The sequence below is a fragment of the Pseudophryne corroboree genome (genome assembly GCF_028390025.1).
Source record: "Pseudophryne corroboree isolate aPseCor3 chromosome 3 unlocalized genomic scaffold, aPseCor3.hap2 SUPER_3_unloc_16, whole genome shotgun sequence".
Taxonomy (NCBI): domain Eukaryota; kingdom Metazoa; phylum Chordata; class Amphibia; order Anura; family Myobatrachidae; genus Pseudophryne; species Pseudophryne corroboree.
In genome coordinates this window covers 1,970,661-1,997,554 of record NW_026967504.1, presented here as the reverse complement: position 1 = coordinate 1,997,554, position 26,894 = coordinate 1,970,661, and the positions used below count along the sequence as shown (strand labels likewise).

The 26,894-nt window shown below is 46.1% G+C and overlaps 1 protein-coding gene across 2 annotated transcripts in view; it reads left to right on the top strand.

Annotated features, from left to right (window-relative positions):
• Positions 1-7,537: 7,537 nt before the first annotated feature.
• LOC134983487 (zinc finger protein ZFP2-like) overlaps positions 7,538-26,894 on the top strand; it is a 38,700-nt gene continuing 19,343 nt past the window's right edge. For both annotated transcript variants that reach the window (XM_063949157.1, XM_063949156.1), the window contains exons 1-5: positions 7,538-7,614; positions 8,504-8,535; positions 14,018-14,096; positions 14,211-14,312; positions 14,470-15,009. In XM_063949157.1, coding sequence (XP_063805227.1) covers positions 14,063-14,096; positions 14,211-14,312; positions 14,470-15,009 — 676 coding nt within the window. In that variant the 5' untranslated portion in view covers positions 7,538-7,614; positions 8,504-8,535; positions 14,018-14,062. The remainder of the gene's footprint in view (positions 7,615-8,503; positions 8,536-14,017; positions 14,097-14,210; positions 14,313-14,469; positions 15,010-26,894) is intronic.

The following is a 26,894-nucleotide window of genomic DNA, read 5'->3' as shown; positions in this document are numbered from 1 at the left end:
CTATAGATATAAGTGATGTCACTGTGACACTCCCAGATCCCCTCACCTCCCCAGTCATGTCCCTGTATTATTACTATAGATATAAGTGATGTCACTGTGACACTCCCAGATCCCCTCACCTCACCAGACATGTCCCTGTATTATTACTATAGATATAAGTGACGTCACTATGATGCTCCCAGATCCCCTCACCTCCCTAGTCATGTCCCTGAATTACTACTAGAGATATAAGTGACATCACTGTGATGCTCCCAGATCCCTTCACCTTCCGAGTCTTGGCCCTGTATTATTACTATAGATATAAATGACATCACTGTGATGCTCCCAGATCCCTTCACCTTCCGAGTCATGTCCCTGTATTATTACTATAGATATTAGTGATGTCACTGTGACACTCCCAGATCCCCTCACCTCCCCAGTCATGTCCCTTTATTATTACTATAGATATAAGTGATGTCACAGTGATACTCCCAGATCCCCTCACCTACCCAGTCATGTCCCTGTATTATTACTATAGATATAAGTGATGTCACTATGATGCTTCCAGATCCCCTCACCTCCCCAGTCATGTCCCTGTATTATTACTATAGATATAAGTGATGTCACTGTGACACTCCCAGATCCCCTCACCTCCCCAGTCATGTCCCTTTATTATTACTATAGATATAAGTGACGTCACAGTGATACTCCCAGATCCCCTCACCTCCCCAGTCATGTCCCTGTATTATTACTATAGATATTAGTGATGTCACTGTGACACTCCCAGCTCCCCTCACCTCCCCAGTCTAGTCACTGTAATGATACGATCATACTGTAAATCTTGCATGCTAATGTTTCAACAATAAATGGATACAAAGTATTTAGAAGAAACAATAATGGTGAATTTTATCAGTTAAAGAAAACAATTTAGTATTATCTTTTATTTATATGGTGCCATAAGGGATCTGCAGTGCCCATTACACAGTACATAAACAAATGAGCAGAAAACACAGTGTGAGACAATATGGGACAAATACAAGGTACATGCAGAAAACCAGGGGTTAGATGCCATCAAAGGGAGTATGAAGTATAAGATAGTGTAAGTAATATTGTTCACTCTAGGATTTGGGCAGGGCGCCGGACTGTGAGAGGCAGAAGTGTGTGCGCTGAAAAAGGGGTGTGCCCATGCAAAATAAAGGGTGTGGTCATTTCACGTAATAAAAGTGGGCGGTTCAGCCCACAGACGTTAAAACGGGGCGTAAGTGGCTGGCGGCATCACTGTTTGGGGCATGCCCAGCACCTATGGAGGTGCTGGGCTTTCCCCAAGCTCTCTTACAGCGCGAATGGATGCCGCGCGCATGCGCATGGCATCTTTACAAACTGGGAGGGCAGGAAGCGGGTGGCTGTTCTAGCAGGGCGCCGCAGAAATTGCAGGGCGGATTTTGCCCTTAAAAAAAATCGGGCAGGGCGCTGCACCCTGCTAAAACAGCCTAGCGTGAACACTAAGTAAGAGAAGGCAAGGCACATGATGGAGAAGGCCCTACTCTTGCAAGCTTACAATCTAAAAGGTGAAGGGCTAACAGACCATGGTGACATAGAAGGGGTAGACTGTGAGCGTGGACAAGAGGGTTAGGAGGATAGTTGGCTGGGGTTGGTGAAGAAGTGGGTCTTGAGAGCTCAATTGAAGTTTTGTAGAGAGTCGGATGGGGAGAGGTAGAGAATTCTAGAGAAAGGGAGCAGCAGGTTTTAAATCTTGTAGGTAGGAGTGGGAGGAGGTAATCATTTGGCTGGAGAGGCGGCGTGCATTAGCAGAGCGAAGAGGGCGGGTGGTGGTGTAAAGAGAGATAAGGTCAGAGATGTAAATGGGAGAGGAGTGGGTGAGGGCTTTGTAAGTGAGTGTGAGAAGTTTGAATTGGATTCTGAAGGGGAAGGAGAGTGTCGAAGTCGAATATATTACAGCCATACACATCACGTAAAAACTTCACACAGATGGCCTTCGTGCGGGTACTTGTTCCACTGTGCGTGCGCATACTCGCAAGTTGCGTATGATCACTCCCGCGATCGTGCGTGTTAGCGCGTGGTATGAGTATTTATGGTAGCATATGCATTCGCATGGAAAAGCCTCAAAGACATATTCTATATTTAAGTCACATAGCACAGAATTTACACATAGCCTACATGCACCCCACCAGCGAGTTTCATTTATGTAAAAGGTAAAACAACAGAGGGATTTGACTTTAGAGGATATGAGGGGACAGAATTAGGTTAGGAGGTGGTGTTTGGTATCCATCTGTAAGGTATATTAAGAGCAATATTCCGATAGCAGTTTGCAGAAGGTAGCATGCTCCTGCGCATAATTATGCGCAGGAACAGAATATTAATATCTTACTGTACACATGATATTCGGCGGGAACCCACTGGAGAACAACTGTAACTGCACCCGGACCAGGCATCGCCCACCTATTCAAACCGACCTATGACCCCTCCTGTACTGTAAATGACCATCCCAGTGACCTATAGGTGAAGAGATTACAGTTTCCATTGTATCATGTTTTGGACAAATGTATAAAAACCCAGCTGCATGGCCGGCCACACACATTCTCTGAAGGTCATCTATCTTGATTGATTGAGGACCGGGTGGAGCTGGCGAACAAACGTATGTACCATTGATTGTAGCCTCTTCTCTTATTGTGTTTGTATTATTGTTGTAACCCCCTGCTAGTAAATAACCGTTGGTGGGTCGGACCCCAACATATTTTAAATACAATTGGTGTCGTGTTCCTTTCCTGCTAAAGGTTTAAAGTGTATCTCAGCCACTCGGGCTGCTGCATTGTGCTCACAGCATGTAGGCTTGTGTACACAAAGTGTGTACTTATTACGCCCGTTCGGCATGAGTACGCATAGTGCATACACGGTGCTAGCTTGTGTACGTAAGGTGCGTAAACAGTACAGAGGTTAAGGATTATATTCAGCGGCCGCAGCGGCTGGAACTTTATTGAAATCAGGTGTTGCTTTTTCGTCCTGTAAGTTAATCATCTTTAACAGGAGCCAGTGAAGGGCTTGTAGGAGAGGGGAGGTGGACGTAGTACATTTAATGAGGAAGATGAGCCAGGCAGCAGCATTGAGGGTAGATTGGAGTGGAGATATGTATGTGTTAGGGCTGCCAGTCAGGAGGAGAGTACAGGAGAGGGAGGAGGGAAGGAATACACCAAGACAGCGCACTTGGGGGCTAGAGAAGATAGTAGTGCCATCAGTAGATAATGACATTGTGGGAGGTGAGGTTATGCGGGAGGGAGGGAAGATGATCAGCTCGGTCTTAGACATGTTAGGTGTAATAAAGCGCTGGGACATCCAAACAGAGACAGCAGAGAGACAGTTGAATATACGAGTGAGGAGAGCAAGAGAGAGGTCCGGAGACAGGAAAGATAGATTTCAGTGTCATCAGCATAGAGATGATATTAGAAATCAAAATAATGAATGAGCTTACCTAGTGAGGACGTATAGAGAGAAAAGAAGAGGACCTAGGACAGAACCTTGGGGGACAGCTACAGTTAGTGGAAGTGGGGGGAGGTGGAGTCATGAGAGGAGACAGAGAAGTAACGGCCAGACAGATAGGAAGAGAGAGCAGTATCACGCAGACCAATGGAGTGAAGGATTTGCAGTAGGAGAGAGTGGTCCACAGTGTCAAAAGCAGCAGAGAGATCAAGAAGAATAAGTAGAGAGTAGGATTTAGCAGCATGGAGGTCATTGCAGACCTTTGTAAGGGCAGTTCACTGAAGTGGGGAGGACGGAAGCCAGACTGGAATGGGTCAAGCAGTGAGTGTGAGGAAAGAAAGGAATATTATAACACAGGCCGCTCCCCCTGTAGAGTAGGATGCCACAGGCTGCTCCTCCCGTCTATTATGACAACACAGTCCACTCCCCCTGTATACTATGACAACACAGTCCACTCCCCCTGTATATTATGACAACACAGTCCACTCCCCCTGTATACTATGACAACACAGGAAGCTACCCCTGTATATTATGACAACACAGTCCACTTCCCCTGTATATTATGACAACACAGTCCACTCCCCCTGTATATTATGACAACACAGTCCACTCCCCCTGTATACTATGACAACACAGGATGCTACCCCTGTATATTATGACAACACAGTCCACTTCCCCTGTATATTATGACAACACAGGATGCTACCCCTGTATATTATGACAACACAGTCCACTCCCCCTGTATACTATGACAACACAGGATGCTCCCCCTGTATATTATGACAACACAGGCCACTCCCCCTGTATATTATGACAACACAGGATGCTACCCCTGTATACTATGACAGCACAGGTCGCTCTCCCTGTATATTATGACAACACAGGCCACTCCCCCTGTATATTATGACAACACAGGCCACTCCCCCTGCATATTATGACAACACAGGATGCTACCCCTGTATATTATGACAACACAGGATGCTACCCCTGTATATTATGACAGCACAGGATGCTACCCCTGTATATTATGACAGCACAGGATGCTACCCCTGTATATTATGACAACACAGGATGCTACCCCTGTATATTATGACAACACAGGATGCTACCCCTGTATATTATGACAACACAGGATGCTACCCCTGTATATTATGACAACACAGGATGCTACCCCTGTATATTATGACAACACAGGATGCTACCCCTGTATATTATGACAACACAGGATGCTACCCCTGTATATTATGACAACACAGCCGGCTCCCCCTGTATATTATGACAACACAGGATGCTACCCCTGTATATTATGACAACACAGGATGCTACCCCTGTATATTATGACAACACAGGATGCTACCCTTGTATATTATGACAATACAGGCCGCTCCCCCTGTATATTATGACAACACAGGATGCTCCCCCTGTATATTATGACAACACAGCCGGCTCCCCCTGTATATTATGACAATACAGGATGCTCCCCCTGTATATTATGACAATACAGGATGCTCCCCCTGTATATTATGACAATACAGGCCGCTCCCCCTGTATATTATGACAACACAGCCGGCTCCCCCTGTATATTATGACAACACAGGATGCTCCCCCTGTATATTATGACAATACAGGCCGCTCCCCCTGTATATTATGACAACACAGGATGCTCCCCCTGTATATTATGACAACACAGCCGGCTCCCCCTGTATATTATGACAGCACAGGATGCTCCCCCTGTATATTATGACAACACAGCCGGCTCCCCCTGTATACTATGACAACACAGGATGCTACCCCTGTATATTATGACAACACAGGATGCTACCCCTGTATATTATGACAACACAGGATGCTCCCCCTGTATATTATGACAACACAGCCGGCTCCCCCTGTATACTATGACAACACAGGATGCTACCCCTGTATATTATGAAAACACAGGCCACTCCCCCTGTATATTATGACAACACAGGATGCTACCCCTGTATATTATGACAACACAGGATGCTCCCCCTGTATATTATGACAACACAGGATGCTACCCCTGTATATTATGACAACACAGGATGCTACCCCTGTATATTATGACAACACAGGCCGCTCCTTCTGTATATTATGACAACACAGGCTGCTCCCCCTGTATACTATGACAACACAGGATGCTACCCCTGTATATTATGACAACACAGGATGCTACCCCTGTATATTATGACAACACAGGATGCTATCCCTGTATATTATGACAACACAGGCCGCTCCTTCTGTATATTATGACAACACAGGATGCTCCCCCTGTATATTATAACAACAGAGGATGCTATCCCTGTATATTATGACAGCACAGGATGCTACCCCTGTATATTATGACAGCACAGGCTGCTCCCCTTGTATACTATGACAACACAGGATGCTACCCCTGTATATTATGATCGCACAGGATGCTACCCCTGTATATTATAACAACACAGGCCGCTCCCTCTGTATATTATGACAACACAGGCTGCTCCCCTTGTATACTATGACAACACAGGATGCTACCCCTGTATATTATGATCGCACAGGATGCTACCCCTGTATACTATGACAACACAGGATGCTATCCCTGTATATTATAACAACACAGGCCGCTCCCTCTGTATATTATGACAACACAGGATGCTACCCCTGTATATTATGACAACACAGGTCGCTCCCCCTGTATATTATGACAGCACAGGATGCTACCCCTGTATATTATGACAACATAGGCCGCTCCTCCTGTATACTATGATAGCACAGGTCGCTCTCCCTGTATACTATGACAACATAGGCCGCTCCCCCTGTATACTATGACAACACAGGATGCTACCCCTGTATATTATGACAACGCAGGCCGCTCCTTCTGTATAGAAAGACATTACATGCCGCTCACCCTATATAATAATACTAACACGACACCACAGGCACCTCCCCATGTATAGAAGGGCAACACAGTTCGCTCCCCCTGTAGAGTAGGACAACACATAGCGCTCCCCTGTATAGTACAATGCCATTATATGTATAGAATAACGGTAACGGCGGGGTCTGCACCACCTGTATTACGGTAACGGCGGGGTCTGCGCCACCTGTATTACGGTAAGGGTGGGGTATGCTCCACCGGTATTACGGTAACGGCGGGCTCTGCGCCACCTGTATTACGGTAACGGCGGGCTCTGCGCCACCTGTATTACGGTAACGGCGGGCTCTGCGCCACCGGTATTACGGTAACGGCGGAGTCTGCGCCACCTGTATTACGGTAACGGCGGGGTCTGCGCCACTTCTATTACGGTAACGGCGGGGTCTGCGCCACCTGTATTACGGTAACGGCAGGGTCTGCGCCACCTGTATTACGGTAACGGCGGGGTCTGCACCACCTGTATTACGGTAACGGTGGGGTCTGTGCCCCCTGTATTACGGTAACGGCGGGGTCTGCGCCACCTGTATTACGGTAACGGCACGATCTGCGCCACCTGTATTATGGTAACGGCGGGGTCTGCGCCACCTATATTACGGTAACGGCGGGGTCTACGCCACCTGTATTACGGTAACGCCGTGGTCTGCTCCACCTGTATTACAGTAATAGGACACTAGAGTGTCAGCCACCTGTACAGGGATAATGCAGCACCAGAGGTTGCTCCAGCTGCACTATAACAAGGCACCAGAGGCTGCTCCCCCTGTAGTACAGAACCTGACACCAGAGCTGCTCAGCCTATAGAATAATAATAATAATATCATTACCTGCTGCCAGACACAGCAATGGCTGCTCTCTGCTCCTGCTGCCTTGTGGGAATGATAGAAGGAAGGCGGAGCTCAGACCAGGGGAAAATGGCCGCCGCTCCTGACGTCACTACTCGGCCAGGGAACCTATTGCTGCTGCCAGACTGGTCTACAAGAAAATGGCCGCCGGCCTCCTGCACTGATGACATGTCCAGTAATAATCGTTACAGAGGGCGGGGCTGTAGGCGGGGTGAAGGAGGGGAGGGGCCAGCAACCAGTAAGCGGCCTGTGCCAATCATACCCTACTTCCTGTCTGTGCGGTCCACCTTACTTCCGTACTGTGCGTTCCACATACAGGAAGTGAGTTTTCGTCGACTGTTGCAGCCTCCCAGTGTCCGTGGAGATCAGGTAATGGCGTCTTACTATACAGGGGGAGCAGCCTGTGGTGTCCTGATATTATTATTATACAGTGTGAGCAGCCTTTGGTGTCCTGTTATTATTACTATACAGGGGGAGCAGCCTGTGATGTCCTGTCATTATTATTACTATACAGGGGAAGCAGCCTGTGGTGTCTTGTTATTATTATACAGAGGGAGCGGCCTGTGGTTTCCTGTTGTTATTATTATACAGAGGGAGTGGCCTGTGGTGTCCTGTTATTATTATTATTATTATTATACAGAGGGAGCAGCCTGTGGTGTCCTGTTGTTATTATTTTTATACAGGGGGAGCGGCATGTGGTGTCCTGTTGTTGTTATTATTATACAGAAGGAGCGGCCTGTGGTGTCCTGTTGCTATTACTGTTATACAGGGGGAGCAGGTTTTTGTGTACGGTTATTGTACAGGGACAGCGGCTTGTGGTGTCCAGGTATTATTATTATACATTGGGAGTGGTGGTGATGTCCTACAATACAGGAGGAATGGCCTGATGTGTCCTGCTTTTAAAGACATCTGTTATTATTTTTATACTGGGGTGCAGCCTTTAGTGTCGTTATTATTATTAATTTTATTATATGTAATTTTGGGGATTGAAAATATTGCTTAGTATGAAGCAAATGTATATCACACACCTGGGAGTGTACAGGGACATCACTTATATCTATAGTAATGTAACCCCTTTTTTACCTGGGGGTAAAGTGTATATGTGCAATGTGCCTCCACCCAAGCTATTCAGAGCCCAATACTCTAATCGCTTAGGAATTAAACTACCCCTGTAGTGGTCGCCTATAACATTAGTATGTGATGTAACCAGATAGGACTATGCACATTTACCTATCGTACCTTTCCTTTGTGATTTCAGGCTCTTCCACAGATACGGAGACAGTTCCACCCGTAAGTATACTAGTTTTAATATGCAAGAAGTTATAGGCCACTTTATACAGTTCTATCATATAATACTCAAACCATGAACCGTTCTAATAATATACCCCACCTATACATCAGTGATCGCAAAAATGCGCTATGGCGCATATTTTACCCAATAATTGATTGAGGGGACTCAAAAATAAAAACACCCAGGGTCCCGCAGGACGCGCTCTGACCAGCAGCGCTGTCAGTCAGATTCCGTCTCCACGGCAGCAGAGGGAGGAACTTGGAAGGGGAGGAGACCCTGTGAGAGTGTGTCTGTGTGTTCTCCCGCCCCGCCTCTCCTCACCGTCTGCTCCGCGCGCGCCGCACATGACAGGAATCATCCTGCTGTGTGTGTGGGCCGTAGCTAGGGCTGTGACCTCCGCGGGCGGGCTGAGGAAATCCACGGTGCCCCTCCAGCGACCTACAGGAGTCAGACAGCGGAGGAAGCAGGAAGATGCCAGCGGTAAGTGGAGGGACAAGAGGCGGCTGCGGGTGCTACAGCATGAGGGTCATATGGGCTGGAGAGGAGTAGGGGGAAGCTCCTGCAGGACCAGACCCGCCCCATTCATTCCCTCTAACCTGCCGCTCTGTATTGTAATCTAAACCCTGTCACCCGCTCCCCTCTTCCACGATACTCTGTTGAAACACCACAGGGCACAGGAGCAGGGTAATACTGGAGGAATACAAGAACTGCCCCCCCTCCCCTTTTCCCCAGTGTGTATAATAACTGCCCCTTCCTCCCTTCTTCTGTGTGTATAACTGCCTCCCCCCCACCCCCCTTCCCCTGTGTGTGTAATAACTCCCCCCCCGCCCCCCTTCCCCTGTGTGTGTGTAATAACTTCCCCCCCCACCCCCCTTCCCCTGTGTGTGTGTAATAACTTCCCCCACCCCCTTCCCCTGTGTGTGTAATAACTCCCCCCCTTCCCCTGTGTGTGTAATAACTCCCCCCCTTCCCCTGTGTGTGTAATAACTTCCCCCTTCCCCTGTGTGTGTAATAACTTCCCCCCCTTCCCCTGTGTGTATAACTGCCTCCCCCCCACCCCCGTTCCCCTGTGTGTGTAATAACTTCCCCACTTCCCCTGTGTGTATAACTGCCTCCCCCCCACCCCCCTTCCCCTGTGTGTGTAATAACTTCCCCCCTTCCCCTGTGTGTGTAATAACTTCCCCCCTTCCCCTGTGTGTGTAATAACTTCCCCACTTCCCCTGTGTGTATAACTGCTTCCCCCCCACCCCCCTGTGTGTGTAATAACTTCCCCCCTTCCCCTGTGTGTGTAATAACTTCCCCCCTTCCCCTGTGTGTGTAATAACTTCCCCCCTTCCCCTGTGCTCTGCCTGGTGGAATGTGTATAATGCAGTGATTGCAAAATAAGTGCTATGGCGCGTTTTTACGTGCTACAAGCAGAGGGGGACTGTTTTTTTTTAAATGAGCGGGTCCTGTAAGACGTGCTGTCTCTAACTGACCAGTGCGTCTCTGCCAATACCGTTCTTCAGTGCCTCTCTCGCCATTAAATCGCCGCCGGCAGTTTCTCCCTGTCCAATCGCGCTGTCCGCAGCTTCTCCCTGTGCAATCGCGCTGCCCGCAGCTTCTCCCCATCCAATCGCGCTGCCGGCAATGTCTCCCCATTCAAGTGCGGCTGAGATGTGACGTCCCTCCTCCCTGTCCGCCAGCGTACTCGCCGTTCTGCTCCAAACTACAGTAAGAAGCAGCTGCAAGCAGGCGCCGGGGCGGGCTGTGTTATGACACACAGTGGCTGCTCACTAGCCAGCGCAGCGCAATCATTGAGGAAGCCTGTGTCTCTCTGGCTGCATACTTATAATCAACTAACAGGGAGCGTATGTGTGTGGGAGGGAAGAGAGTGTCGGCAGCTAATGATGCAGATATGGAGGATGGGGCAGTGCCCATCATACACTCTGCCCATACCTCCTCAGTGTCCATTATAAACACACCAAATTCTTCCACTGTGGGCAACATACACCCTCCCAACACATACCCACAGAGTGACCATCACATGCACACCCACAGTGGCAATTATATACTGCTCTACCTGGCGCAATGTGTATAATGTGCTCTACCTGGCGTAATGTATATAACGTTCTCTACCTGTCGCAATGTGTGTAACGTTCTCTACCTGTTGCAATGTGTATAACATGCTCTGCCTGGCGCAATGTGTATAACGTGCTCTGCCTGGCGCAATGTGTATAACGTGCTCTGCCTGGCGCAATGTGTATAACGTGCTCTGCCTGGCGCAATGTGTATAACGTGCTCTGCCTGGCGCAATGTGTATAACGTGCTCTGCCTGGCGCAATGTATATAGGTGGTTCTACCTGATGCAATGAGTATAATGTGCTCTACCTGGCTCAGTGTGTATATAGGTGCTTCTACCTGGTGCAATGTGTATATATAATGTGCTTTGCCTGGCGCAAAGTGTATAATGTACTCTACCTGGTGCAATGTGTATAATGTGCTCTGCCTGGCTCAGTGTGTATAGGCGGTTCTACCTGGTGCAATGTGTATAATGTGCTCTAACTGGTGCAATGTGTATTAATATGCTCTACCTGGCGCAGTGTGTATAGGTGGTTCTACATGGTGTAATGTGTATAAGCGGCGCTACTCTGTGGTGTAATGTGAATTGGTACTATTATGTGGCCAAGCCCCTTCCCCACAAAGCCAGACCCTTACATTTTTTAAGCGCGCCTTCGGCGCGCACTGTCCATACTTTCCAATATGGGAGGGGGACCACCAATTCACTCTCTGCCAAAGGGCACCAAAATGTCTAGGTACAGCTCTGGAGCAGTGTTCTGTATACTACACAGCCCAGCAGAGCTGTCACCCCCTTCTTCCCCTTGCAACACTTTTGTAGTGTCCAAATCAAGTTGTGGGGTTTCATATTTGAATAATTAATAAGATTAATAACCTTCATTCCGATGGGACCCAGAATAGGACAGGTAGGACCCCAATTTTTAAAAGTGAAGGGTCCCTGGGACCCACTTTTTTTAGGCTCAGCGCGATCACTGATACATAATAACATACCCCACCTATACATAATAATATACCCCACCTATACATAATAATATACCCCACCTATACATAATAATATACCCCACCTATACATAAGGTAATGCATGCAATACAAAAAATATGATTCCATAAGAAAGTTGTGGGGCTGCGTTTGAAAAACCACCCAGGTTCTCTTACTATAATCGTGCACGGTTGGGGCCCTTTCATGTCTGTGTATAAGAAGTACTCTGGGTTATATGGGTATCCACTAGGAGCAATTGTCCTCACAATTGTTGAGCAATGCCTACTTCACGGCAATGAATAGCATGGTTTCCATGGAAGATCTAATTGTAGCGCTCCTAGACAACCTGAAACAGGAAGGTAGTACGTGGAGCTCTCCACCCTGGAATCCATGACACCCGTGGTCTACTCGTTACATATAGTGGGGTGATGATCTGTGTTACCTGTCCCAGTATAAGCATAGCCCCACTGTAGATCCGTGGGGGTGGCTCCAGAACGTACAGAAGTCACTGTTATTGGCACCTGTCTCTGATAGGTGAGGGGTACTTAGTCTCCATAGTGTATTATTTCCAAGTTTAGGTGACCCTGCGCCCTCTCCGAGCTGCTTTCATCATTATACACCACCGCACTCTATGACTGCTATCCTGCTGGTCATTATCTAATGCAGTGGTTCTTAAACTCGGTCCTCATGACCCCACACAGTGCATGTTTTGCAGGTAACCCAGCAAGTGCACAGGTGTATTAATTACTCACACATTTTAAAAGGTCGACAGGTGGAGCTAATTATTTCACTTTTGATTCTGTGAGGAGACCTGCAAAACATGCACCGTGTGGGGTCCTGAGGACCGAGTTTGAGAACCTGTGCTCTAATGGATATGGAGTCTCTAGAGGTGATATTTGTACTTCTCAGATCCACCGATGCTGCTGGTCCCTGTGCTACTGTGCTGGGGGCTGGTACTGTAATAGTTAAAGGATGATAGGGAAGTATGCAGATTAGCAGGATTTATATGGGGGCATCCTGCATTTACAATGATAGTGTGCCCGGTCTGGACCTCCCCCCGACTCCACCTCCTCCAGCAACCGGGCTCTCCCTGCGGGTTGGATGGGATGAGGGGCACAGCTCTGCCTCGGGGGGGGGGGGAAACTGTCTGCTACTGCTGGACTCCTGGTAGCTGCTGCCTGCACTGCGGTCTCCTCCCATGTACTAGCCTGCCCCGCCAGCGCTCCGCCTCCCAGCACTCTCCGTGACAACCAGCCACCGGGACGTCCCTGCTCAGCGTCCACCAGGGGAAATTAACACAGCGCTTCTCACCCGCAGCGGGAGACATCCAATTCCTTTCCCCCACAGGGGCTCTCTCACTCGCAGGGAACCGCCTTCCTGTAATCTCCCTTGTCTCAGCCGCCAGCCTTTTTCTCTCCCCTTAGTCAGCCCACCAACAAAACCGCCGCTACACGCGCCCAGCCACCTCTCTCAGCACACGGGACCTCTGGAAGCTTCTCCGTGATCTCCCCCGCACACTGCGCGCTTACCAGAGTCCCCTCACCTTCAGCAGGCACAGAATAATAACATGCATAAACACTATACATTATTGTATCACTAGAAAGATCCAAGTTATTATCACATATATGGTATACATCAGTTGGCAGCATCTCTATTACCTTATAAATCTACACATTCATTCATTGATTTGCCCCCTCATAGTGTCCCAAGGCCTTCAGATCACTAGGGTACTACAGTAATAATACAGAGACATGACTGGGGAGGTGAGGGGATCTGGGAGCGTCACAATAACGTCACTTCTATCTATAGTAATAATACAGGGACATAACTGGGGAGGTGAGGGGATCTGGGAGCGTCACAATAACGTCACTTCTATCTATAGTAATAATACAGGGACATAACTGGGGAGGTGAGGGGATCTGGGAGCGTCACAATAACGTCACTTCTATCTATAGTAATAATACAGGGACATGACTGGGGAGGTGAGGGGATCTGGGAGCGTCACAATAACGTCACTTCTATCTATAGTAATAATACAGGGACATGACTGGGGACGTGAGGGGATCTGGAAGTGTCACAATAACGTCACTTATATCTATAGTAATAATACAGGGACATGACTGGGGAGATGAGGGGATCGGGAGTGTCACAGTGACATCACATATCTATAGTAATAATACAGGGACATGACTGGGGTCTGAGGAGACTTGGGAGTACAGTAACACCGGGGGATGTGTCTGGGTGATGACTGGAGAGGTGACTGCTGGGAATGGGACATTATACAGTAGCACCGGGGGATTTGTCTGGGTGATGACTGGAGAGGTGACTGCTGGGAATGGGACATTATACAGTAACACCAGGGGACGTGTCTGGGTGATGACTGTATCACTGTGTGTCAGGTGTCTATAAGGTGTCAGGATGTCACTGTCTATGTCTCCATGCAGGAGGGGGAGTATATAGAAGAGCACAGGGGTCTGTACAAGGACGTGATGATGGAGAATCACCGCCCCCTCACATCACTGGGTAAGACTGTCATGTATTGTACAAGGGAGAGCAGGTATGGGGGCCCCCTATATACACACATCATCTGATAATCACATATAAACACTGTACTCAGTCACTGTGTGTCTCCTACAGATGGGCACAGTAACAGAGATACACCAGAGAGATGTCCCCATCCTCTGTATTCCCAGGACTGTACAGAGGAGAATCACAGGACCCCACAGGAGGATCAGGTAGGTGGGATTTAGGGTCTCATCCAATACACCAAAGTGACTGTCACTATATGATGTTCAGAGAAGCTGTGTGCGTATAGTACAGTAATATTATACTGTTTCACCTCAATTTAATCAAACAATATGCAAATGCCATTGTATTTTTTGGGTTATTTAGGTAGAACATCTTTCTCGTATAAAGGCAGAAGCTATAAGGAGAAAAGAAGAGACGGATGTGAGAGATATGAAGGCAGAAGATACAGAAGGAGAAGAAGAGACGTATGTGACTGATATAAAGGCTGAAGATATAGAGGAAGAAGAGGAGACTTATGTGACTGATATAAAGGCAGAAGATCTAGAGGGAGAAGAAGAGACGTATGTGACTGATATAAAGGCAGAATATATAGATGGAGAAGAAGAGACATATGTGACTGATATAAAGGCAGAAGATATAGAGGGAGAAGAAGAGACGTATGTGATTGATATGAAGGTAGAAGATACAGAGGGAGAAGAAGAGACGTATGTGACTGATATGAAGGCAGAAGATATAGAGGGAGAAGAAGAGACGTATGTGACTGATATGAAGGCAGAATATACAGAGGGAGAAGAAGAGACATATGTGACTGATATGAAGGAAGAAGATACAGAGGGAGAAGAAGACACGTATGTGAGGGGTGATCAGCAGTGTAAGGAGGAGGAGATCCCTACAGATATCAGCACAGGTGAGTAATAAACACTTATTACAGAAGTCACATATTCTCATTGCTCAGTCACTACAGCAATCTTTTATTCTACGCCCTCCTCCGCCATCAGCCCTGTTCTCAGTTGGGTGTTTTTAACACAAGGCTATCCATGACAAACATCAGATGAAGAGAGTTATTACACACATCACTATAGTGTTATTAAAAGTAACAAGCAGAAGTTTATTTTTAGGGATCATATATAAGTAGTATTGTGTTTTTTGTGTAGCGTCTAATTTGTATGGGATCTAAATTTCTCAGTTTAGCAACCTTTTATTAAATAACCTTCATTTTGTTAGATGATGCACGTATTAAATAACTCCTTGTATATAGTAGACCTATTTGGCCATTTGTGGTCAGGTTTACTATATCTTTACATTTAGCGAGGTGTAGTCGTGGTGTAAAGGACAGAGTGTGATTCCTGATTAGTTAAAAAAACAAATACCAAATACAGAGCAACATCACGAAACAGGTAATTTCAACTTTAAACTTGTCATTTATTTTGTACTGTCTGGACATGGCTACTAATAACAGATGCACAAACATAATTCTTATAGCTATGTGTGTAAATGCTAGAAGCTTAGGAGACAAAATTCCAGAGCTAATTGTGATAATGACCAAGGATAACCGGGATATTGTGTCAATTACAGTCATGGTGCAATGAGAATCATGACTGGGCCATAGCTATACCAGGATACAATTTATTTAGGAAGGATAGAATAGTCAGTATAGGAGGAAGGGTAGCAATGTATGTGGGAAAAAAGCATAAATGCTACTTCAATTGACACAAAACATTGAAGAAAATCTGAGGCCCTTTGGGTCACCACAGAAACCGTGGAGAAGGACATTATTCGCATTGGGGTGATCTGTAGACCACCTGGCCAGGGGCAGGATTTGGATAGGAATCTATTGTTGGACATCACTAAAATGGCTTTAAAGGGAGAAGTCATAATCATGGGAGACTTTAATTTAACTGATGCAAATTGGGAGGGGTCTTTTGCAAGTTCAGCTACAAGTGGCAAATTTCTATATTCCTTACAGGGAGCATCTCTCAATAAACAGCAGATATTTCCCTTCTGCATAGAAAAGCGGTTGGGAAAGAAAGAAGTAAACATCCTTTCTCTTTCATCCACTAGGGGACACTGGAGTCTTATACAGTAGGGGTGTGAAGCTTTCAACCGGAGGTGTGGCACAATCTAAAAATTAGTATTGTCTGCACAGCCGGCTCCTCCCCCTTCACATCCCTCAGTTTGAAAAATTGTGCCAAGGAGGTACAAGCACAAGAAGGGAGCTCCTCCTCCATTTCAGTACTGAGACTGAGTTAACCTAATGTAAAGGGGGACGAAAGTCTTAAGAATAGAGAGACAATGATCCTTACTAAATGGGATCTGCATCTCTCCTCAGAAAATCCGGAGCACAGAGTCAGCAGTGAGTACTGGTTGTAAAGGGGCCCTAGTTACAGTTACACTTACGGTAACCATAGCTTCTTCATGGATCCAGGAGGCAGTTTGACAGACTTCCTCCCACGGACCGCACACAACGCTGCTACCTTCTGGCTCTTAGCCCTGGGACTCAGCAGCGCAGCTTCCCCGCTGCCCCCTCCTTCCGCTGCCGCTGTGACAGAACAATCGGTCTGAAACACTCCCTGGCCGTCTATACACTCCCGCTTCATGTCAGCTCCCCCGCCCTCCTTCCTCTACCGACAGAGGGCTGAGGGAGAAGCAGCGCGGCTGTCAGCGGCAGCGTATACCGCCGCCTCTTAAACACACAGCGGGGCGCTTGAAAAGAGCGCCGCCGCCCACTGAAACGACATATCTCTCATGGCTGCAGCCGCAGCTTCTCCTGCACTCGCCGGGACCCGGGCTATATCCCCCGCACACTTCCTCCCACCGTCGGCGCTAGTACGAGGGCGCGGAGGGCTGGAAAAGATGACGGGGGAACGAGCAGCAGCGGCTTCTCATACGCTGCTGCCTTATAACTTAAGACCTGGTAGGCTAGCAGCGCAGCTCCTCCGCCGCTCCCCTTTTATAGAGAGTAGAGGCTATTCCATTTGGGGGTTAGATGATGTTTGATGAGTTAGACAAGTGGATTTCACAAGCAACTGCAGTGACATCTACCTTTCTACCTACTTCTTACTCGAGCACCACGTCACACGTTAGAGGAGGTTGCTCGGGACCAGTGTTTAAATTCATTTGATCGCTGTCGTACCGAGCCAGAAGAGGTTTTGGAGCAACAGACTCGTGGAACCAGAGGTAGAGGTCATTCACAGTCGACACCAGAAAAGCAGGGCAGACCTGCTGACAAACCCGTGGTATGATGGTTTTCCTGCTCACCTGGGGTCCCCCTTGGGGGGCGCAGAGTTGGAAGGTTTTCGGGACGCCTGGACCAAAACATCACCAGACGTCTGGATCATCCAGATATTTCCCAGGGTTATAGGATAGTTTACAAGAGCGTCCACACGGTCCATTTATTTGCAGCGCGAGGGCCTAGGTGCCCGTTGTGAGCAGGAGCGTTACAGGAGGCAACTTCAAAGACTCCTGCATACAAAGGGTTAAGTCGCCAGTCCCATATCCTCAATGAGGAACAGGATTTTATTCAAAACTTTTGGTAGTGCAAAATACCTTCATATCCCGATTTGGACGTCTCACCAAGCTTACTTAAGATTTGCACCGGTGTGGGATCACTACCGAATCAGGGCTCTGCCATTCGGTCTATCATCAGCTCCAAGAATCTTTATAAAGATCAAAGCAATAGTGGTGACAGGATTGAGACAGGGGTCACGATCATACCTTATCTAGACAATCTACTGATCAAGGCCTCATCTCAGAAACAGCTGATAAAGGATGCTCAGGCATCTCATCAATTTCTCATTCAACATGGGTGGATTGTGAACCTCCAGAAATCCAACCACATGCCAACTCCACAGATTCATTTCCTCGATTTCATCTTGGACACGATACAATTAAGAGTATTCCTACCAGAGAACTAGATCTAGGACCCACAGAGGTTAGTGGCTCAGGTACTAAGGACACAGACGGGTTCTCTACACCTCTGTGCTACTTCTCGAGAAGAGGGTGGCGCCGTTCGCAGCTCTCCGGTACGGCGGACTTCATTCCTGACCATTCCAGATGAAACTCATTGCTCAGGGAGCAGGTTCGCACTGGCTTCTACATCGAAGAATCCAGCTTCCACCACACATACGAACCTACTTGATTTGGTGGTCGTTGCACAAGAATCTCGCAGCAGGCAAGAGATTCGGCATTTGGGATTGGAGGATCCTGACAACGGACGCCACTCTCAGAGGTTGCGGTGCCGTCCTAGTGGAACAAATTCCTAATGGTTTGCAGATTCAAGATGGAATAAATCCAGTCAGTTATTGTGGGTTTAGAACATGGAGGGGTCATGGTATCCATGGACATAAAGGATGGACGTTACAGGAGAGCAGCCTACCCATAGACATTCTCGAACTGAGAGCAGTTTACAATGTGCTTCTCTTAGCCGCAGACCTAGTCATGGGTCAACACTTAAAGATACAGTCGGACAATGTCACGATGACGTCTTACATAAACCATCAAGGAGGAACAAAGAGCAGGATGGCGTTAAAGGAAGCCACAAAGATCTTTTTGTGGGCAAAAAGGCGAAACATCATCCTCTCGGCAGTGTTCATTCCAGGTGTAGAAAACTGTGAAGCAGATTATCTCAGCCGCCAGGACATGCATCCGGGAGAGTGGTGCCTACATCCACGGATTTTCGAAATGGTGTTGAGGAGATGGGGTCTATCTCAAGTCGATCTAATGGCGTCTTGGCAAAACCATCAGCTGCCTAGATATGTGTCCAGGACAAAAGATCCAGCAGCAGAAGGAGTGGACGCATTAACACTTCCTTGGTGTTACAGGAGGGTTTACATTTTTCCACCTTTCCCACTCATACCCAGGGTTCTGAAACGGTTGAAACGAGAACGAGTGTGGGCATTTCTAATCGCACTAGATTAGCCCCGCAAGAGTTGGTACTCAGACCTGCGAGGGTTACTAGTGGAAGATCCTTGGCGGTTACCTCAGAGGGAGGACCTGCTATCTCAGGGACTGTTCCAACACCCACACCTGCACAGGCTGCGTTTAACGGCGTGGCTATTGAAACCCGGATCTTAAGAAACGGAAGGATACCAAGAACGGCCATTCCTACAATGTTTGCCGCTAGGAAGCCGGTCACAGCCATGCACTACTACAGGATTTGGAAGAGGTACATGGACTTATGTCAAGAATGTGGGTGGAATTCAACGATCTTCCACTTATCCAGACTTCTACTTTTCCTTCAGGCCGGTCTAGATGTAGGACTGAGGCTAGGCCCTCTGAAGGTTCAAATTTCGTTTCTCTCTATACTATTTCAACAAGCGGTTAGCATTCTTGCCAGAGGTTCAAACCTTTTTACAGGGGGTTCTGAGGATACAACCCCCTTTTAGTCCTACCACTGCGCCATGGGACTTAAATTTGGTGTTGGAATTTTTGAGATCTCCAACTTTTGAGCCGTTAGCAAGAACAGACCTGAAATATCTCTTTTGGAAGGTCACATTATTGATTGCCTTGGTTTCGGCCAGGCGGGTTTCTGAGTTGGGAGCCTTATCGTGTAAGAGTCCTATGAATGTTTCATGAGGATAGGGCAGAACTCCGTACAAGAGCAGGTTTCCTTCCTAAGGTTTGTTTCACGTAAACCAGCCAATTGTGGTCCCATCTTTTCAGGGTCTCGCAGATGGGGAAGTGTCCTTGGATGTTGTCTGAGCTTTAAGGGTATATGTACAAGTTACGTCGTCCTTCAGAAAGTCGGACCATTGTTTGTTCTTTATGATGGGCCAAAGAAGGGGTGCCAGCATCTAAGCAGCCTTTGTCTAGATGGATTCGACTTGCCATTCGGCAAGCTTATATTTCCTGTGGCAAACAGGTTACGGTTCAGACGGGTGCTTATACCACCAGATCAGTGGGTGCCTCATGGGCGGCTGCCAGATGTGTTTCCACTACTCAACAGACAATGAGGAGTGGGTGCAAATCCACTCCCCCAAATTCCCTTCCGCACGCTGAAAATGACCCTGTAACCATACCTGAACCTATCTGGTAATAAAATTCAGAGAATTAGTCACAAATGTTTGCAAACACATGTTTAGCTGCTGAGCCACGTCACGCCTTCTCTGATACAGCAGTCCTAACCTACATAATAGCAGTGCCCACATAGGGCCATGTAATTTGTCACAGTAGGCCTCATGATAAAGGCTATTACTAAAACACTTCCAGACAGACAGCTAACTTACCCTGGAGTCACCCCCAGGATCTCCCATTGGCACTACAAGGAACAGCATGCCTTCCAAATGCTGCTCCCATTCAATTCCACTACTCAACTTTGCAGAGCGGCGACGTGGTCCTCAGCCCACACGTTCGTGAAATTTGACAAGTTTGATACCTTTGGGTCCGTAGACTGTAAGTTCGGACGTTTTTTTGGGAGCACTCTTGTTAATTTAATTGCAATTAAAATATAACCTTTAGGAAATATACACTAAAAATTCATATAAATTGATCCTACTTAATTAAAAGAAAGATTACTATTGACTGAATTGTCTTACTATCAGTATTATATCAATCAGGGTGAAAAATATTTTATTTAGAAGAAATATATTCATATGTGTAATACTTTACCATCTAGAACAATGCCAGACAGCCGTGGGCTCTCCCTATTGTTTCCTGTAAATAGAATCAGTTACATGTGCATGGTATCCACACATACACCTTATTCATTATCATTTTCAGAAGGGAGACGCTGAGGCTTATATATACTGTCTATGTATGGTAGGTATCCCTTCCATACCTACCATACATAGACAGGAAAACTATGTATATAGGAAACTATAGGTCTGTAAGACAATACAGAAGAAACTATAGGTCAGCAAGACAATAGAGAAGGAAACTATAGGTCAGTAAAACAATACAGAATAAACTATAGGTCAGCAAGACAATACAGAAGGAAACTATAGGTCAGAAAGACTACAGTAAGCCACTATACGTCAGTAAGACAAACTATAGGTCATTAAGACAATACAGAAGAAACTATAGGTCAGTAAGACAATACAGAAGAAACTAGGTCAGTAAGTCAATACAGTAGGAAACTATAGGTCAGTAAGACAATACAGTAGGAAACTATAGGTCAGTAAGACAATACACTAAGAAACTAGGTCAGTAAGACAATACAGTAGGAAACTAGGTCAGTAAAACAATACAGAAGAAACTAGGTCAGCAAGACAATACAGTAGGAAACTATAGGTCAGTAAGACAATACAGTAGGAAACTATAGGTCAGTAAGACAATACAGTAAGAAATAATATGTCAGTTAGACAATACAGTAAGAAACTATAGGTCAGTAAGACATTACAGAAGGAAACTAAGTCAATAAAACAATACAGAAGAAACTATAGGTCAGTAAAACAATACAGAAGAAACTATAGGTCAGTAAGACAATACAGTAGTAAACTATAGGTCAGTAAGACAATATGGAAGGAAACTATAGGTCAGTAAGACAATACAGAAGGAAACTATAGATCAGTAAGACAATGCAGAAGGAAACTATAGGTCACTAAGACAATACTGAAGGAAACTATAGGTCAGTAAGACAATACTGTAGGAAACTATAGGTCACTAAGACAATACTGAAGGAAACTATAGGTCAGTAAGACAATACTGTAGGAAACTATAGGTCAGTAAGACAATGCAGTGAGAATACTGGGGATGGCAGTAGTGAATGAAAGGGGGAAGGAGTAGGGGGTAGGGAAAGAGCAGCCGGCAAGAGTATTAACATGGGTATTAAAGTTTTTACCAAAACACTAGCTAATAATGATTATGGGTCACCGTTGCTGCATAAAGAGAATGATGCCCCTAGCACAGGGGGAAATACTGATCTTAATTGTATGTATGTAAACGCTAGAAGCCTTACAGGAAAAAGGGGGAACTAGAAATCCTTGCAGCAAGCAAACAGTATGATACTATAGGCATTACTGAAACTTTGGTGGGACGAATCTCATTATTGGACAGTCAATCTAGAGGGTTATACGCTGTTCAGGAGAGACCGCTTAAATAAACGGGGTGGAGGGGTATGTCTTTATGTAAAGCCGTTATTAAAACCTCATATATGGGAAGATATTCAACAGGGGACTGTAAATACTGTTGAGACGTTCTGGGTAGAAATTGCATGCGGGGGTAAAGCAATAGAAAAGTTATTGGAGTTATGCTACAGGCCGCCTGGTATTAATGTGTCTGATGAGGAATTGTTACTGCAGCAAATTGAAAGAGCAGCAGGAGTAGGAGACATAGTAGTGATGGGAGACTTTAACTATCCAGAGATAAACTGGAAAATCCATTCATGTGATACTGCTAGGGGCAATATGTTTTTACACACACTAAATGATATCTACTATATTCAATTAATCGAGGAACCAACTGGTACTGTCACAACTGAGGGCCTGAGCTGACGGGAGGCAGCCTCAGTTGTAGGGGCTGAGATGTACCGGAACCTGGGAGGTTGTATCAGACCCCTGGACATGTAAGTAACATGAATAATAACTGCCCGAAGGCGTGACCACGACAACTTGGATAAAAGTCAATGATGTTTATTATGACAACTCCGCAACACAGCAGCAGTAAAAGAAAACGTAAAAGTCAGCAAAGAATAAATACAGTTCCTGAGTACTACAGGATGGCAGGAGCCACAGGGCACTGGTAGTGTGAGATAGTTCTTATGATCTTCTAGATGGAAAGTCCTTACCAGGCCCGACTGTAGCAATGGAGATAACCCAGGATTGTGCCAGCTGGTGTTCCAGGAAAAGCTGGGTTGCTGAAGGTAAAACAGCTGCTGTGGATACTGGCTGGAACCAGACTGTTGTTAGCACGGAGTGGATACTGGCTGGAACCAGTTAAATAATAAATGAACTTGGGAGCGATGAAATATGAACTGAAATGTAGAACTTGGGAGCGGAGAAATAATAATACCGGTGGAGAGTGGTAAAGTGTAGAAAGGACACCGGCCCTTTAAGGGAAGCTGTACTCTGCTGGAAGCAGGTAATGTTGTAGCTGGAAACAGATGAATCCACAATGGATTGGAGAGTCAGGCTACACCGCAGGTGGAATGCTGGTGCGGGTCTCTATGGTGGAAGTCTTGAGACAGGAGCTGGAACCTGAAAGACAATCACAGGAGAGAGACAAACAGGAACTAGGTTTGACAACCAAAGCACTGACGTCTTCCTTGCTCAGGTACAGCTTACTTATACCTGCAGCAAGGAAGGGGTTGGCTAGGCAATTATGCAAATCAACAATACAGACAGCAGATTGGTGGAAATGATCAGATGACAGAATCCAAGATGGCTGCGCCCATGCAGACACTTGGAGGGAAGTTTGGTTTGTAATCCATGTGGTCTGGGAAACAGTAATGGCGGCGCCGGCCACCGGAGACAGGAGACGCCAGGCTGATAGATGCACATTTAACCACGCGGGCACAGCGGAGGCCGCGGCTGATGAAAACACCACTCTGACACTCTGCATGTGGAAACTCAGGAACAGCGGAATCCGGTCCTGGAACGCTGAGCCCGCCTTAGGAGGCATCTGAAGGGTAAGTAATGGCGTCCAGATACCCGGATCGTGACAGGTACAATGCAATCTTAGTCCTGGTATTAACAAACAATGGGGAATTGGTATCAAATATTATAGTAGGGGAGCCCATAGGAAACAGCGACCACGATATGGTCTCAGTCAATATCAGCGTTCATAAGCAGTCCTATACTGGCTCAAGGATTGTAACAAAATATGCAAAAAAGAAATAAGAGGCTAAAGTAGAAACTGAAAAACTAGCAGCAAAGGAAAGCAAAGCAAATCCCATTTTTTTTTAAATATATCAACAGCAAGATATTAAAGGAGAGTATAGACCAGTGTTTCCCAACCACGGTCCTCAAGGCACACTAAAGGTTGGTACACACTAATAGATATATCTGCAGATCAATTGATCTGCAGATACAGGTTGAGTATCCCTTATCCAAATATTCCGAAATACGGACTTTTTTGAGTGAGACTGAGATAGTGAAACCTTTGTTTTTTGATGACTCAATGTACACAAACTTTGTTAAATACACACAGTTATTAAAAATATTGTATTAAATGACCTTCAGGCTGTGTGTATAAGGTGTATATGAAATATAAATAAATTGTATGCATGTAGACACACTTTGTTTAATGCACAAATTTATAAAAAATATTGGTTAAAATGACATTCAGGCTGTGTGTATAAGGTATATATGTAATATAAATGCATTCTGTGCTTAGATTTAGGTCCCATCACCATGATATCTCATTATATTATGCAAATATTCCAATATACGGAAAAATCCCATATCCAAAATACCTCTGGTCCCAAGCATTTTGAATAAGGGATACTCAACCTGTATATCTATGGACGGATCGGGCAGTGTGTTCAGCATACACACTGCCCGATCCGTCGGGGACTGACGTCATGAACTGGGCAGGCGTGTACACACGGCCGCCCAGTCCAGCTGTCAATCACCGCCGGCCGCCGCAGCATGTGTACGGGCGGTCGGCCAACCGCCCCGTACACACACAGCGACGCGTCAATATATCGGTAGATATATTGGCTGTCGGCTGTACTGCGCGGCCGACACAATACGTCTGTGAACGACGGAGTTCACAGATGTATCGCCGTACACACTGGCCGACGGTCCAATGATATATCGGCCATTCAAGAGAACGGCCGATATATCGACCAGTGTGTACGGGCCTTGACAGTCCTGGTTTTAGTGACATCCAGGCTTGAACACAGGTGACATAATTAGTAGCTCAGTTATTTTGATTTAACCATCTGTGCTGAAGCCTGGATATCACTAAAACCTGCACTGTTGGTGTGCCTTGAGGACCGCGTTTGGGAATGCCTGATATAGACCCTTTAAAAGACAAAATGGGAGTCTTAATCAAAAATGATAATGACATAGCGGACAAATTAATTTAGTTTTTTTTTCAACTGTATGTACAAGAGAAGACCAAATGCAGGGACTAACACACAATGTCACCAAAGATAATGTCCCACTGCTAAGTGCTTATTTATGTGAGGATGTAGTCTGTGACCGATTAATTAATGTAAAGATTAGTAAGTCACCGGGTCCCGATGGAATTCACCCAAGAGTTCTTATGGAGCTTCACTCTGAACTTGCAAGGCCGCTATCTTTGATCTTTAAAGATTCAGTTATATCAGGTATGGTTCCCAAAGACTGGCGTATAGCTGAAGTACAGATGGATCCACGGTTATCTTGACTAGTTTTCTGCGCCTAGGCACAACATGACTTATTAGCATAAACCAGGCCTGGCCAACCTGTGGCTCTCCAGCTGTTGTAAAACTACAAGTCCCATCATGCTTTGCCACAGTTTTGCTAGTAGGGAAGGCTAAAACTGTGGCAGGGCATGCTGGGATGTGTAGTTTTACAACATCTGGAGAGCCACAGGTTGGCCAGGCCTGGCATAAACCCTTCATCTATTGTTTTCAGCAGCAATACAATACAGAGAACAATACAGCAGGGGATTAAGTAATTACAGCAGGGGATTAAGTCCGACTGGCCAGTCTCAGTTACTCCTATTAAAGGTCAAGATAAATGTGGACCCATCTGTAGTGCCAATATTCAAAAAGGGAAGTAAAGCTGAACCAGGTAATTATAGACCAGTTAGTCTTATATCTATAGTGGGGAAAGTATTGGAAGGTATTCTAAGAGATAGTATTCAGAAGTTCAATAAGGTCATTAAAAGGAACCAACATGGATTTGTGAAGGACAGATCATGTCAAACCAACTTACTTGGCTTTTATGAAACAGTAAGTGCGATCCTTGATCAGGGTAAGGAGGTGGATGTAATCTTTTTAGACTTTGCCAAAGCTTTCGACACAGTACCACACATGCGTCTTATCTATAAACTACAAGGAATAGGGCTAGGGAGCACAATATGCACTTGGGTCCGTAATTGGTTAGATAATAGGGAGCAGTGCATTGTGGTTAATGGATCATTTTCAAATTGGACTGAAGTGCTAAGTGGTGTGCCGCAAGGGTCTGTACCAGGATCACTATTGTTCACGACCTGTCAGAAGGTCTATGGAGCATGGTGTAAATTTTTGCAGACGATACCAAATTGTGTAAGGTTATAAATAACGGAGGGGGGTGCTGAGTCTTCTGAACGACTTGGTTAAACTAGAAGCATTGGCAGCCAATCGAGAATGAGCGTCAACACAGACAAGTGTAAGTTAATGCACTGTGGTAGCAAGAACAAAACTTACACCTACCTACTAAATGGGGTAATATTAGGGGATTCTGTACTGGAAAAGGACTTAGGTGTCCTCATAGATAGCAAGCTAAGCAGTAGTACCCAAAGTAGGAGTGCAGCAAAGAAGGCTAATAAGATATTAGCATGCATAAAACGGGGTATTGATGCTAGGGATGAGAGTATTATATTCCCGTTATATAAATCACTAGTGAGGACACATCTTGAATACTGTGTACAATTGTGGGCACCATACTACAAAAAGGATATCCTGGAGCTAGAAAAGGTTCAGAGGCGGGCGACCAAACTAATTAAGGGCATGGAGACTCTGGAATACGAGGAAAGGCTTGCTAGGCTAGGCATGTTTATACTGGAAAAGAGGAGACTAAGAGGGGACATGATCAACATCTACAAATATATAAGGGGACAATACACAGAGCTTGCGCGGGACCTGTGTTTGGTAAGATCAGCACAGAGGACACATGGACACTTGCTTAGGTTAGAGGAGAGAAAATTCTGCACAAAGCGGGGAAA